The sequence below is a fragment of the Lycorma delicatula genome, chromosome 5 (assembly GCF_047948215.1).
Source record: "Lycorma delicatula isolate Av1 chromosome 5, ASM4794821v1, whole genome shotgun sequence".
NCBI classification, from domain to species: Eukaryota; Metazoa; Arthropoda; class Insecta; order Hemiptera; family Fulgoridae; genus Lycorma; species Lycorma delicatula.
Genome location: NC_134459.1, coordinates 55,469,897 through 55,486,617, shown reverse-complemented (window position 1 = coordinate 55,486,617; position 16,721 = coordinate 55,469,897). Strand labels below are relative to the sequence as shown.

Below are 16,721 nucleotides of genomic sequence, written 5' to 3'. Positions count from 1 at the left end.
ATAAAGACATATTTCAGATCTAAATAAATGGGTACTAAAATCAGACAGCTTTCTTTTCCTCTCTTGCTCTGTCAGTCTCTCTCTCTCTCTCTCTGTGTGTGTTTTCTTTAATGACAAATATATTATTATTATATTGTTAACTTCCTATTTATTTAATAATAAATTTAAAAAAAGAACAAAAAAGCTGTGTAATTTCTTTTACCAAAGCTTAAGAAGAGTAAATGACCTCTGTGACAGATGTTATAATAAAACTAAAACATTTTTCTTCTGTTATTTGAGTATTTGTTAAATTAAATTAAAACTAAGAATTTTTAAATATTTATACCCCTCCTAAATTTATCAGTCATTTATTATTTTAACAATCGTCTAATTAAAGAAATATATCAGTAATTACGTAAACAATTCCATGACCCAGATTAACCTCATATTAAAATAAGAACAGAATTAAAAATGAATGTATGTACATCACTGTAACTATATTTTAATATCTGTGTCTAACTTAATGGTCTAATTAGTTTAATTGGATACTATAACATGTTCACAATTTTTGGGCTGACAACACTTTTATGGAGGTAAACTGAAATCTGTTCTCAGGTGAATAGTATCCGAAGAAAAAATAATTTTTTTTTTTGCATAATTAGCTGTACGATTCCGCTCTGGCTATAGATATGTCAATTGTTAGGAGATACTCCCTGACTATAGGAAGCTTTGAAGATTTCTTTGGCTGGTATTTCATAGTCCTTCTATGGCAATATTAACCCTTACTCACCATTTTTCCTTTGATTCTTGTCCTTTATTTCTCCGTAGTAGTTTTTAACCAGATACTCACTAGACTGGTGCAAAAGATGTGATTATCTGTTCTTATTGTAGCCAAGATGTTTTTGTATAAAGATTTCTTTTTATGGACCTGTTTAGGGATATATTTTTCTATTCAGTAGTTAAATAAAATTCCAAATCTTATTTCTTATCAAGTTAAGCTAAGCCTTTCTAGCATTTTGTATAAAACCCACTGGGTTGGTCTAGTGGTGAACATGTCTTCCCTAATCAGCTGATTTGGAAGTCGAGAGTTCCAGCATTCAAGTCCTAGTAAAGGCAGTTACTTTTATACGGATTTGAATGCTAGATCACGGATACTGGTGTTCTTTGGTGGTTGGGTTTCAATTAACCACACATCTCAGGAATGGTCGAACTGAGACTACAAGACTACAATTTCATTTGCACTCATATATATACTCTGAAGTAATACCTGAACGGTAATTCCTGGAGGCTAAACAGGAAAAAAACTTATGTATAAAAGTATAATATCTATATTATTTTTGTATATATATTTTATATATAAAATTATATGTTACACATATATTACATAATTAATATCTGTCTACTTTACGCTGAGACCTGAAGTAAACAAAACACATGCTGAGCAAGGTGGTATGAACTGGGTAAACACAAAATTGCATGACAACTACTGCACGCCTGATTTATATTTTATCGGAACAATAATATAAGTTGCTTATTGCTTGGAATATACCAAGCAATAGGCAACTATTTCTTACTTTAATGTTTATTAAATTGTTAAAAATACTGAAGTTATCTTCGATGCTAATTTTGTTTTGCCATTACAGCATTAATTGTCATATGCTGTTAGCAGCTGCACAAATTAATAATGGTTTAATGAAATGATAAACCTCCTCTATGAATCATGAGACCTTGCTGTTGGTGAGGGGGCTTGAGTGCTCAGGGATACAGAGTAGCTGGACTGAAGGTGCAACCATATCGGAGAGGTATCTGTTGAGAGCCAGACTAAGGAATAATTCCTGAAAAAGGGCAGCAGCTCTTTCAGTAGTTGTTAGGGGCGTGAGTCAGAATGATTTAAACGGCCATATCAACATCACTCAGTCCTCTGAGTACTGCGCAGCTGAAAGCAATGGAAAACTACAGCTGCTTTTTTTCCAAGAAAATGTGGCTCTCTGCATTTTCATATAGCAATGATGGAGGCGCCTTCCTTGGTAAAATATTCCGGAGGTAAACTAGTCCTCCGTTCGGATCTCCGGGTGGGGACTTCCAAGGAAGGGGTCACCAGAAAATTAAAAAATAACATTCTACGAGTCGGAGCTTGGAATGTTAGAAGTTTAAAACCGGTTGGTAGGCTAGAAAATTTAAAAAGGGAAATGAATAGGATAAATGTGGATGTAGTAGGAATTAGTGAGGTTCGGTGGGAAGAGGAAGGCAACTTTTGGTCAGGTGATTTTAGAATAATTAACTCAGCTTCAAATAATGGGCAGGCAGGAGTAGGTTTCATAATGAACAAGAAGAAAGGGAAGAGAGTAGAGTATTTCAAAACGCATAGCGATAGAATCATTGTAATAAGGATAAAACCAAAACCTAAACCGACAATGATTGTTAACGTCTATATACCTACAAGCACCCATGATGATGATGAGGTAGAGTGTGTATACGAAGAGATTGATGAAGCAATTAAACACGTAAAAGGAGATGAAAATTTAATAATAGTTGGAGATTGGAATGCAAGCATTGGAAAAGGCAAGGAAGGAAATATAGTGGGTGAATACGGACTGGGCAAAAGGAATGAAAGAGGCGACCGACTTCTACAGTTTTGCACGAAGTATAATTTAGTAATTGCCAACACCCAATTTAAAAATCATAATAGAAGAATATACACTTGGAAAAAGCCAGGCGATACTGCAAGGTATCAGATAGATTATATCATGGTTAAGCAAAGATTTAGAAATCAATTCGTTGACTGCAAAACTTACCCTGGAGCAGACATTGATAGCGACCATAATTTGGTGATAATGAAATGTAGATTAGGGTTTAAAAACCTGAAGAAAAGGTGTCAGATGAATCGGTGGAATTTAGAGAAGCTTGAGGAAGAGGAGGTAAAGAAGATTTTTGAGGAGGACATCGCAAGAGGTCTGAGTAAAAAAGATAAGGTAGAAGATGTAGAAGTAGAATGGGAGAATTTTAAAAAGGAAATTCTTAAATCAGCAGAAGCGAACTTAGGTGGAATAAAGAGAACTGGTAGAAAACCTTGGGTTTTAGACGATATATTGCACCTGATGGATGAACGTAGAAAATATAAGAATGCTAGTGATGAAGAAAGGTAAAAGGAACTATCAGCAATTAAGAAATTCTATAAACAGGAAGTGCAAACTGGCGAAAGAAGAGTGGATTAAAGAAAAGTGTTAAGAAGTGGAAAGAGAAATGAACATTGGTAAAATAGACGGAGCATACAGGAAAGTTAAGGAAAATTTTGGGGTACATAAATTAAAATCTAATAATGTGTTAAACAAAGATGGTACACCGATATAATACGAAAGGTAAAGTTGATAGATGGGTTGAATATATTGAAGAGTTATACAGAGGAAATGAATTAGAAAATGGTGTTATAGAAGAAGAAGAGGAAGTTGAGGAGGATGAAATGGGAGAAACAATACTGAGATCTGAATTTAAAAGATTGATGAATTGATGAATTTAAAGATTTAAATGGCAGAAAGGCTCCTGGAATAGACGGAATACCTGTAGAATTACTGCACAGTGCAGGTGAGGAAGCGATTGATAGATTATACAAACTGGTGTGTAATATTTATGAAAAAGGGGAATTTCCATCAGACTTCACAAAAAGTGTTATAGTCATGATGCCAAAGAAAGCAAGGGCAGATAAATGTGAAGAATACAGAACAATTAGTTTAACTAGTCATGTATCAAAAATCTTAACTAGAATTCTTTACAGAAGAATTGAGGAGAGTGGAAGAAGTGTTAGGAGAAGACCAATTTGGTTTCAGGAAACATATAGGGACAAGTGTAGCAATTTTAGGCCTCAGATTAATAGTAGAAGGAAGATTAAAGAAAAACAAACCAACATACTTGGCGTTTATAGACCTAGAAAAGGCATTCGATAACGTAGAGTGGAATAAAATGTCCAGAATTTAAAAAAAATTAGGGTTCAAATACAGAGATAGAAGAACAATTGCTAACATGTACAGGAACCAAACAGCAACAGTAATAATTGAAGAACATAAGAAAAAAGCCGTAATAAGAAAGGGAGTCCGACAAGGATGTTCCCTATCTCCGTTACTTTTTAATCTTTACATGATAACGTAGACTGGAATAAAATGTTCAACATTTTAAAAAATTTAGGGTTCAAGTATAGAGATAGAAGAAAAATTGCTAACACTTACAGGAACCAAACTGCAGCAGTAATAATCGAAGAACATAAGAAAGAAACGGTAATAAAGAAAGGAATCTGACAAGAATGTTCCTCCTTATCTCTGTTACTTTTTAATCTTTGCTTAGAACTAGCAGTTAATGATGTTAAAGAACAATTTAGATTTGGAGTAACAGTACAAGGTGAAAAGATAAAGATGCTACGATTTGCTGACGATATAGTAATTCTAGCCGAGAATAAAAAGGATTTAGAAGAAACAATGAATGGCATAGATGAAGTCCTACGCAAGAACTATCGCATGAAAATAAACAAGAACAAAACAAAAGTAATGAAATGTAGTAGAAATAACAAAGATGGACCGCTGAATGTGAAAATAGGAGGAGAAAGGATTATGGAGATAGAAGAATTTTGTTATTTGGGAAGTAGAATTACTAAAGATGGACGAAGCAGGAGCGATATAAAATGCCGAATAGCACAAGCGAAACGAGCCTTCAGTAAGAAATATAATTTGTTTACATCAAAAATTAATTTAAAAGTCAGGAAAAGATTTTTGAAAGTATATGTTTGGAGTGTCGCTTTATATGGAAGTGAAACTTGGACAATTGGAGTATCTGAGAAGAAAAGATTAGAAGCTTTTGAAATGTGGTGCTATAGGAGAATGTTAAAAATCAGATGGGTGGATAAAGTTACAAATGAAGAGGTATTGCAGCAAATAGATGAAGAAAGAAGCATTTGGAAAAATATAGTTAAAAGAAGATACAGACTTATAGGCCACATACTAAGGCATCCTGGAATAGTCGCTTTAATATTGGAAGGACAGGTAGAAGGAAAAAATTGTGTAGGCAGGCCACGTTTGGAATATGTAAAACAAATTGTTAGGGATGTAGGATGTAGAGGGTATACTGTAATGAAACGACTAGCACTAGATAGGGAATCTTGGAGAGCTGCATCAAACCAGTCAAATGACTGAAGACAAAAATAAAAAAAGAAATGATAAACATAAATAGGTTTGTAAATAATTTTTTAAGTGTTTTACACAAACCCTGAAATACTATTTACATGCGTAAAATAAACTAATATATATTTTATGATTTATTACCATTTTTTGTTGGTTTTTCTCAATTTCTTATGGTGAATCACTCGATAAATTATCACATATACTCAACTCATCTTCACCAACATTACATTTCAAGGAGTCATTTTTGAAATTACTAATGAGTTTATCCATTTCGATATAAATAAAATAATCCATCTTCAACATTTTTTCTTCTTCTGGCAAGACATGTTTAACACAGTTCCACCACTTATATGCTGTTACCTCAACAATACGTTTTCAAGGAAAACCCTTACATCCACTATTTTATAGTTTTGTTATTCCAAGCTACAAATTCTTTTACTTAACTCTGCACTAGTTCAATTGGATTCAGATTGCAGCGGCATGGTGGAAGCTGTAATAGTGTATGTCCATTTGCTTCAGCCATATCATCGATTACATATTTGTCAAACTTTTGCTAATTTTTTTAACCACTTTTAGTTCAACCTTTAAAAATGTTGAATGAAATGGGATTTGTTTTTCTGTCAGCCATGATAATATAGCCGCTTTTAGCCATGATGTATTAGGGATTTTTTTATAATTTTACACTATGGTATGGTGCATTATCCACAACAATAACACTATTTGGCGGAATTAATTTCATAATCGTATTAAACCAGTTTAAAAAAAAAATTACTATTCATATCTTTATGGTAATCACCCTTTTTATTGGATTCAGAAAATAATGTGTACCGTTAACAAATACATTTTCATTCGCTACATGACCTACAATCAGCTGTTTTCCTTTGTTAATTGCCAATTTTATACTAGAACTTAAGTATTCTATACTTCTACTTAAACCAGACAGAAAAGCCTGTTTAGATGTCTTAATGAAAGTGTCACACCAAAATTTATTGACTGAATGACCTTCATTCACCCAAGTTACATCCAGAAAAAAAATCTTTTTTCTCATTTTTCTAAACTGTTTAATTTGTTTCAAATATTTCCTTCGCCAAATCTTTATGTCATATCTATCGATGATATTTCTACTTTTTCCTGCAAATTTGAAACCTATCAATAAACGAAGTTTATATAAATTAGCTCGACTAATTTTCAGTAAATCCGAATCGCTTATGACAACTGGAAGTACCTTATTGAATGTGGGAAATTCACTTTTAAAAGTGAATTTCCCACATGAACTTTGGATCAGACAACATTTTTATTGACATTGTCCAGTTGGTCTAAAACGTGTTATGAAAGTTTTCTTTAAGAATGATAATTTCAAATGACAATATTGATGAAGAATCTGAGAGTGAAATTGAGAAATCAGATGAAATGTATGTGGCTGAACCATTATTTATACATTTAATCTTTTCAATAGATTTATAATTATTAGTTCTAAATTAAATATTTTCTATGAAATAAATAAAACATAACTAGGTAAACAAATAAAAATAAAATACCAAAACAAAATAAAAAAAATACATTAAACAAGTTAAACTTATTATGATTATTATGATCACATAAATATAAAAAGGCACATCTCAGAAGACAGGTTTCTGGTGCCTGAAATAAGACAAACTCACTCAAGCGAGTTTTACCCCATGTTTGTGTTTTACCCTACATTTTTGTCGCTGTAACAGCACGCAACTAAAATTTAGCAAATCTTCTTTGCGTCATCATTGCCATTAAACCTCTTATTGCATATTAAATCCGATAGGGCCAAGTAAGGGTAAGGACTGCGACTTCGAAATCAGCTGATTTGCAAAGACGCGTTCACCGCTAGATTCCTATATTCATTCTGGATCGTTTGAAGAATCACATCAAGTATTCGTAGAAAAATTTCCGAATGCCTATATCCCAGCGAAGAGTAGCATACACGATTTAGTTAAAAAAAATGGCGTAAAACAAGTTCGGTTTCAAATGCAAACGATATAGGCAGCCTTATATTAGGACTCCACACGCCATTGCCGATACTGAAAGGAGAATTACTACCGGTCCAAAAAAATCACTACGCAAGTTATCCCAACAATCTGGTATTAAATACACATCTTGTCGTAAAATGTTTCATAAATTAAAATTGAAACCATACCGCGTTAAAACTGTACAACAACTGAAGTAAACAGACAAACCGAAACGACTTGATTATTACAACTGGCTTCTCAAAAACATTGTTGATGGGACAGATAGACCCGATGTCGTATTTCATGTCAGATGAGGCATGGTTTCATTTATCCGGCCATGTTAATTCACAGAACACCAGGTATTGGTTGGCGAGGGATCCTCACGAGATATTCGGGCGTCCACTTCACGATAAGAAAATTGGTGTTTGATGTGCCATTCCGGTAATCGTATAGTGGGACCAATACTTTTTAACCGAGCTGTCAATACACAAATTTACCTTACAATTTTCGTAGAATTCTATACGCAATTAACTGCTTATGAAAAAGAATACAGCTTCTTCCAACAAGACGGAGCAACGCGTCACGCACAAACGTTTCACTGAATCACGTTCACAAATAAAGAGCTGTCAGCAAAGGACGGTGGCCTCCACGTTCCCAGAGTTGTCTACTTGCGTTATTTTCCTTTGGGGCTACTTAAAGGAGAGAGGTTATACATCTAATCCCCACAATATTTATGAACTGAAGGTGAACATTCAACGAGAAATCAACGCAATTGACAACAACGTTTAGCGTCAAACGATTCATAATATGATCAGTTAAGCACAGATGTGCAATACCCAGGGTGGTTACTTTGAACATCTTTTGTAACAATAAGGTTAATAAATGCAATATTTAAATTACATTTTATGTTTTTCTTATTTATCTGTACCATTCATAAAATTTCAAACCAACATAACCTACCAATTCATCAGCGGTTACATTATGGGTTCGGTTTTATGTTGCTCACTTTGTACTATTCTGTCCTTTGTGATTTAGTTTCTTTTTAATATATTAGTAAAGACAGCTTTTCGGCCTTTAATAGTTATTTATCAGTATTATTCTCACAACCATGAAGACAACTAACAAAGGGGGAGCTCCGCCCCCAGTTGTCATATACAATCTTCCCAACGAGTCATAAACTTTTAATTATATAATCCCATTAGGACAGATATTGACTTATTGTCTGATCAGTATAATATTTTTAATTCATAATTTTTACATGCATAAAATAATAATCCATATTCCAGTTTTGTCACATATTTAATTTTGCGAATAATAATTTGACATGTATTTGTATCTAATAACTTTATATACATATAAAACTGTTAATATTAATCATGTATTTTCTTTTTCTTATTTGATATAATTGTCTTATTTTCTATTTATTATTATCACTACTTCTAATACAACTATTAGTTTCAGTCTTTATTCTGTTATGAGCTTTAGGGTTTTACCCTGTTTTGAAAAAATATAAATTTATTAACATTTACATGCGTGATTATGTAGTATTTATACGCTTGCATACATATATAAATATACACAAAAATGTATGATTCTACATTTCAAGGCTTCTAAATATGGAACTCAATATCACCAAATGACATAACAAAATAGTAATTTCATACATAATATTTTTATAACTACTATGTTCATGACCTAATGATAACAAAACACAAGGTCAGTTTCCTCAGGGGTTTATAATATCTTTATATACCCACATAATCTATTATATACTTTACTAAAAATAGTATTTTTTTTTAAAATAAGTAGTGGGAGAAAATTTTCCTCTATAATATTCCCCTTCCACTTAATTACAAATTAAAAGATGTAAGAGGATATGGTTGTATTAAATGTATATTCTTAAAGATTATATTAGTGTAACAGAGTGCAAAAAATAAAAAATAAAAACATTAAAACTTTTGAAATTTATATATTTACCATTCCATAATAAAAGAACAGAAATCTATAATCATGAAACAAATTTTATTATATTTTTTATTTATGTTTTTTGTATTTATCACACATGGTAATTCAGATTCCACCAGGTATGTTTAAGTTATTGATAAACTTATTTTTATTAAATTCTTGATTTAATTAAAAATATAATTAAAAATTTTTAAATTATAGAGAACTATGTTCAACATTTTAGTTTAAATTAAATTTTGTTTGAAATTGTTGCTTTAGTGGCATTTTATTACAGTATTTATAAAAAATAAAGCAAAAACATTCAATAAATTATTAATGCTCATATATATTTACCGACATTTACCAATATGTTTATTTTTCAGAGAAAAATATAAAGTAATTATTATTGGGGCTGGGATATCAGGCATAGGAGCAGCAACTCATTTACTGAAAAACAATTTTTCTGATATAGCAATTCTAGAAGCATCAAATCGTCTAGGAGGTCGTGTCTACACAGCACCATTTGGTAATGGGATATAATATTCTCAAAATCACAAGAGAATTACTTATAATGTATTTTATAATTTTAATGAATGTTATACAAGTATGAATTACTTACAAACAATATTATCAACTGAATTAATGTGCTATAAATATAGTTTAATCATCTTTTGGACTTAATATTCCAAATTAATCTGAGGTGAGATTTAATAGCACTTTTCCACCTTCCCCTGATCAATCACCTCTTTTTTTTATATTTGGCATACTGAAAATTTCTAGGTATAAAGTGAAGCGCTAGTATAATGGAAGTTATAAATTTCTTATATAAAAAATTGTAACAAATAGCTTCAAGTTATTTATAATTTTCTTTTTCTATGTTCTTGACCATGACGTTAAGTGATGATATTGATTTCAATTTAAACTTTTTTATTAGCACCCTGAACTAAAATAATCTCAATTCTCTACGACCCTCCTCAGTGAATGGTTTATTGTTATTTTCATGCTGGCTTAATTGTAAATATTAATTATGCCAGCATCGTAACATTTAACTCTGTTACTCAATATTTAATGTATGAAGAATATATTGATCTAATATTAGTACTCTTTCTGAATTATTTGGTGTTAAATTGAGTAACAGTTAGTTACAATTTGATTTGCAATTTATTTGATACATTTCTATATCTACCAGATCAAACAAAAACTAAATTTTTGAAAAGTTTTATTACATATATCAACCTCTTGAATAAAAAAGTTGTTTAAGACTACTAAATCTTTAGTATAGTGGAATTATTTATCAATTGCATTTTATAAATATATAATTGTAATCTAATTATCCAAGATCTTTATATAACACCATCAGAACATAGAAGGTTGTTTCATGTATCTCCCTTTTGGCATTTTGTGTTTTCACTATTGGAATCCCTTAGCTACTAACTAGAGCAGGTATTATTATAGCTAATGGCATTTCACTATTAGATCATATATTAATTTCTCATTTTTTTATTTTTTTTATAACAATGTACCAGATAGTTTTTATCTATATTTAAAAATATATAAGTGATTGTGTATTAAACAGAATAGGTACATTAAAACTGATTTTATTACTCTTCATTTGATGATTGATATTAAGATTATTAATACAAAAAAAAATTAATATAATAAAATTCACTCAATGAAGGATTTTGTAGTAAATCCCAAATCAAAATTAATTATCTAATTTTACAAATTAAGCATTATAAATCTATATTTTCAAATTTTTTAATGAGAGTTGTTGATAACAGCAAAGGGTTGAAAACTTTCTTGACATATCTTTTGTTTTGGCATCTTCAAAACTTCAAATAACTTCATAGTATATGATAATTTACAATGTATAGACTAAGTCTACAATTTATACTCTTCAACCAACCCATTAAAAAAATAAATAACAATTCTTACTCGCACAAGAAAATTTGAAATAATTCTTTCTTCATGAGCACAAAATGGTTTTTACTTCCATAGACATTCAAATAACTAAGGTGAATAATATGGCTAACATTTTGATAAACAAAAGTGTTGAACACTATAAGTGCTAAGTAAAAAAAAAAAAAATTAGACCTTATCAATTCTGCAATAAGGTCATATATATATATATATATATATATATTGCCAGCAATTGAAGCCTGCAGTTAAAAATGTTTCCTGAAAAAAATCTTTTCTTTAAGTAAGTCACAAAATTTCCATATCATATTCCTATACAAAAACTTTAAAAAAGGTGCTGAATTCAATGTATTGGAAAAAAATTATTTAAAATTAAAGATGCTTTTTAATTTATAACTCTTTCAGAGGTTGGCTGAAACAAATCTTGCTTAAAAAATATGTCCCAATTCAAATTAAAAAAAAAGATTTTTCATATTTTTTTAAAATTTTACATACAAATAATTATTATTTTAGATTGTTCATTTAAATATATACTAAGAGAGAATATAAAAAATAGTAACCAACTAAAAAGGAGCTTCCTTACATTACATTTAAAAATACGTTTTTATTAATGAAATGTTAATATAAACCATAAATAAAGAATTAAATACTTTTTCATATTGTTTTCAATAGGTACATAGTTCTTCAATAGCTTTACAGTTCTTTACTCAGAAAAAATTACTAACAGTGAAGAGTGAAAATGCACCAACCAATCATTTTTTAACTTAGTCATTTGTAGAAATCAGTCAAGATTATACATGGCTGATTTGAAGAAACAGTCAAAAATAAAAAAATCAACTTATTTGGTTTTTTTACACAAATTTTTAATTTCTTGCATTTTTTAACAATATTTTTTGCAATATACTTAGTATGTTGTTCAGTTTCAAAAATATAACTCCATTGTAGGAATTTTTATTGTAATTTTAAATGGTGAACAGCCTACAAAAAAATTACTTGATACCATATCTCTTAAATATTGTGTTAAAACCTTGTAAAATCAAGGTTTTTGGGGATTCTTTACATTCTTTCTATAAATTGGGAAACTGTAATCACCATAAATGTATAAGTATAAATCCAGATTTTTTTTTAAAGAGCATTTTGGAGAATTGTAAAAAGAGATACATAATGTAAAATAATGATTATCATTGTACAACTATAGAATAAATATCATTTATTTTAGGGCAGTATTAGTAGCAGCTAATTCAGTCAGCTTAATTTGAATGAACTACTATTTAATTACAAGTTGTGATATTTGTTTTTAACAGTGACAAAAATTGATTAAAAATTAATATTCAAAATTTGAAGACTTTTGAAATACAGATGTTAATGAACAAATTAATGTTAATAAAGATTACATAAAAATAATTTGTAAAACTATTGACATTTATTAACGCTTTTTTATAAGAATTTAAGTTATATTTTCTTTTTTTTGACAATAAATAATTGTCTTGATTTCAGGTGATTTTTTAATAGAATATGGAGCCCAGTGGGTTCATGGGCAAGATAGTAATGTTGTGTATGAGATAGCTCAACCTCACAATTTTTTTTATGTTCAAGCTTTGGATTTCAAAAACAGTTTTGTTAAACATTCAGATTCCAAAGTAAATCTATCAGTTGTAAATAATTGGCTATTTGATGAGGCATTAGGATTGTTTTATAATACAGATGATTTGATTTCATGCAATTGCTCAATGGAAGATTATTTTGATAACAAGTAAGTAATAAAAATGTTTTTTTTTTTTTTTAATATTTCCTGATTTCAAATGAATGAAATCAGGTTAAAACTGAACTATCAACTAACAGAAAATTGTTCTAACAACGTAATGGGGTCATTAACATGGGTACTTACTTCATAACAAAAAATTATGAGTAATGTTTTTTAACACCTGTAAAACAAAACAACATTAATATAAGTATTAATAATCTTAATGACAAAAATACTAAATACATCATAAGAGAGCAGATTACAATTTCACAATATTAAATTTAATTACAATATTATATATAAAGGAAATTGATAATTGAAGTCACATAAGTAATTTGACAGGATCTGCAAAATATAAGTACCAAAATATAGAAAGTTATAGGTTGATAAAACCACTAATCCTTCAGTGAAAATTTTAAAATTTGTTTATGATCTAATGGTTCTTCATAATTTTTTTAAAAATAAATTGTTGAATTGTTAAAGTTCAAGGATACTAATAGGTCGGTCTCTGTGGTACGAGTGGTAGCATCTTGGCCTTTCATCCAGAGGTCTCAGATTCTGTTGCACTGTTTAGCACTAGTAAATTCAAACATAATTTGTCTACTGGAAAAAATAAAAAAGAAAGCTCATACAAACATAGGTTCAGAAATGCATTGTTAGCGAGTGTCGACTGGTGAAAGATTTTGCCCTGATTTCTGCACTTTCAGTAAAATTAAGAAAGACTGTTCCTGCGACCCAGGAAACAGTATAGTTAAGGAGTAACTTTACTAGTTTTATATGAAATTTGATGTGAAAATTTAAAAAATAGGTTCCAGAACTGAAGTTTTAGTAGTTTTCAAGAAATGTAGGGTAGAAGACAAAAGATTGTGGTCGAAATACTTACTATTTTATTGTTAATATAATTTTGTTTGGCGTAATATAATTTTGTTAAATGGATAATAAACAAATAAAGGTTAAGACAAAACATGTAGAGAATTTTATTCTGAGTAATTGGTATGAATAATGTCCACGGAAACTACATTTAAATGTATAAATTTTGAAGTTTATTAAAAACAAAATGCATGTTTTATTTAATACCTAGTTAAAATGTGCCATATTTTGATATTTTTTTAAACCATTTGCAGCTAATTACATAGTTTCTTCTTCATTGTTACCAGAAACACTAATAACTCCAGTGAAGATTGCTAATGTTGGCCATTTAATACCTACTAGTATGTAGTAAACAATGCGTTCAATTTATCTTAAAATTGTTCATTCTTACAATCAACCAATGCGATACCAAATCAACCAATCAAACATTACAACATATATGTACAAGAAACCATCAACATCATGTAGTAACCACTAAAAACAACACACCTTTAGAACCCAAAATGCACTTTCACAAGGCATTAAAAACAGAATTAATTACATTAAAAGAAAAAAACTCACTCAGTTTGTTCACTCATTTCTGATCCACTAGGTGAAAGGTTTTCATAGTATTTCTAAGTCTCTCCTGCTACATTAAACAATGAAAACAAAATTAAAAACAAGTATTTTTCTAGCATCTCTGAGTTCATATCATATTCCTGCTGAAAGAAAACATAAGACATTTTTATACATTCCTCACATTTATCAACAAATTATACCTCAAATGCTGTGTATTCTTCCTTCTTTGTTTTTTAATAAAGTGATTTTAAAAATTATTTTTCTTTTTCTTTTTTCTTTTCAGTCATAAGTTTATACTTTTAAAAAATAATAATAAAAATAATTAAAAAATAATTTTTAGTGTTAATATTTTTGCATTACATCCCATTTTCAATCAAATAAGCATACATTTGAAATTTAGTCTATAAGCTTAACAGAAAATTTGTGAAGAATTTGATTACAACATTTTGACTTGAGTAACAGAAAGGTGGAGTTAAATAAAAGCTAATATAAAAATGTTGACCATATTTAGCTTAATAAATTACTTATGCTTCTTCAAACCATATTCTAAACAGTATGTGTTCTTCAATGAAGAAGACACTTTGTGTACATAGACTTATTTAACATATGCTCTAATGAGTCAGTAAGTGCATCAATTAATCAGTAAAATGCTGGAACTGCAAGCTTTTTATTAATTAAAAATTTAAAACAGTATTTCAGACTTGAACATAACATACTCTAGAATGTATACCTTGTTCAAGCTCTGTCATTATTGTCATCAGTTACTTCAAGTGGATTTACTTTGATCGGTTTTGCATTCTACTTGCCATTGCATTAAATTAATAAAGAGAAAATAAAAATAAGGTATAAAATGGAATTTTCAATCGTAATTATTTGAGGAATGTTTAGTGTATGTCAAAACAATGTTATCGATTAATAATATGGTAAGCATATACTATTACAGGAAATGCTGAACAACAATGAGTGATGATGATTAAGAGCTATTTTCACTATTCAATATTTTTTTCAAAATATTCTTTTAAACATCAAACTTACATATGGAATAGGTTGTGCCATGAGTGAAGGAGAGATTATGTATTGGTGGTTTTGTGATGGAAACTTCCCCTCTACCATAATTTTCCACCAGTCAAAAAAAAAAAAAACATTTAATTTTCAAATGGAAAATATCATGAAAAATCTTTACAATACATTGGTCCCACTTAGTAGCAGAAAACGTACAGAAAAATTTAACAAATTAAATAACATCTGCCCACATCATCACAAACAAATGAAATAAATAAAAAAATAAGTTAAAACCTCTTCTTAGGGGTGGTTTTAAGGAAGATTTTTATACTTGGAATTTGTGGTACTGTAATGAGTATTATTGAAAAAAATCTGACGAATTGCAGTGTTTTGGAGAAAGATAATTGTTTCTGAATCCCACCTCAATCACTTCAGAATGAGTAGAAAACTCTTTATAGTGGTATTCTTTTCTTAACCTTTTTTCCCAATGGATATTCTCCTTAATATCTATATATTTTCCTGAACTACAACAGTAGTTCAGGAAGTAGTAGCGAACATTATAACTTGTTCTTATGATATGGAAGATTTTTTTGGAATTTTTCTTTTTACACAGATACCATATATTTTCTATTTTTTTTTCCATTGTAAATAGATTGCTTTGATTTTGGTCGTTTACCATACTTTCTTCTGAAACAAAACTGCAGAATTGTTTTGGATAATTCCAACACACAAAAAAAACATTCTTTGCAAAAGTAGCAGTCATCTTTACAGACTGGTAATGCCACACAGAAATCACTATTATTGTCAACAACTATTCTACAAACTTAAAATTATTCCCTGTAAAACCATGTTAGTTATTGCATTTACATATATAAATCACCAAACATATATTTCATTTGTAATCAATCTGTATATATTTTGAATATATTCATTTTTCCAAATGTTTTTCCAGCACCTTTATACAATATCCCACTTGATCTCAAATAACTACTTTGAGAATAATTTGAAAAAATTCTGTTTTACTAACCACAATTTTTCATCCTCAAATCATCATACATTTAGTGTTATTACACAATTAAAAATAATTTCTTGATACTTATTTAAATAAAATTGGTAGTCAATTTAAATAAAATCAGAAATTACAGGGTCACAAACATAACAACCTAACACATTTTGATCCTGGCATAGTCAAGGTAAATAAATGTATAATTTTATCAAATAACAAATATCTTAAAATTAATCATCATAGTAAATTAAATACTTATAATTTAAATTAAATAAAAAATTATATAAAATCTTAAATTTGTTAATTTTGTATTGTTTATTTAAAATACTTTACAACTGCAGGTTCGAAGAGTTGATTAAAAAAAAAAATGTTGATGAATACACAGCACAAGCAGTAGCAGATCATGCCAAAAAAAGTCAGGGTGTTCACGATGGAACTGATAATTTAGAAGAAGAAGGATCTTGGGGGAACTCGCAATTTATAATAATCAATGGAAGTTTTACTGTGGCATGGAAAACCGGTTATCATTCCTTTATAGATATATTAATGGTCAGTTA

At 29.4% G+C, this 16,721-nt stretch overlaps 1 protein-coding gene across 2 annotated transcripts in view; it reads left to right on the top strand.

The window, feature by feature from the left end:
• Positions 1 to 477: 477 nt before the first annotated feature.
• Positions 478 to 16,721, top strand: part of LOC142324965 (spermine oxidase-like) — a 35,841-nt gene continuing 19,597 nt past the window's right edge. The window contains exons 1-4 of one of the 2 annotated variants that reach the window (XM_075366137.1): positions 478 to 572; positions 9,451 to 9,593; positions 12,482 to 12,737; positions 16,506 to 16,713. In XM_075366137.1, coding sequence (XP_075222252.1) covers positions 535 to 572; positions 9,451 to 9,593; positions 12,482 to 12,737; positions 16,506 to 16,713 — 645 coding nt within the window. In that variant the 5' untranslated portion in view covers positions 478 to 534. Of the gene's footprint in view, positions 573 to 8,996; positions 9,208 to 9,450; positions 9,594 to 12,481; positions 12,738 to 16,505; positions 16,714 to 16,721 lie in introns of those variants that run through there. The other variant, XM_075366136.1, reaches the window with a different exon arrangement.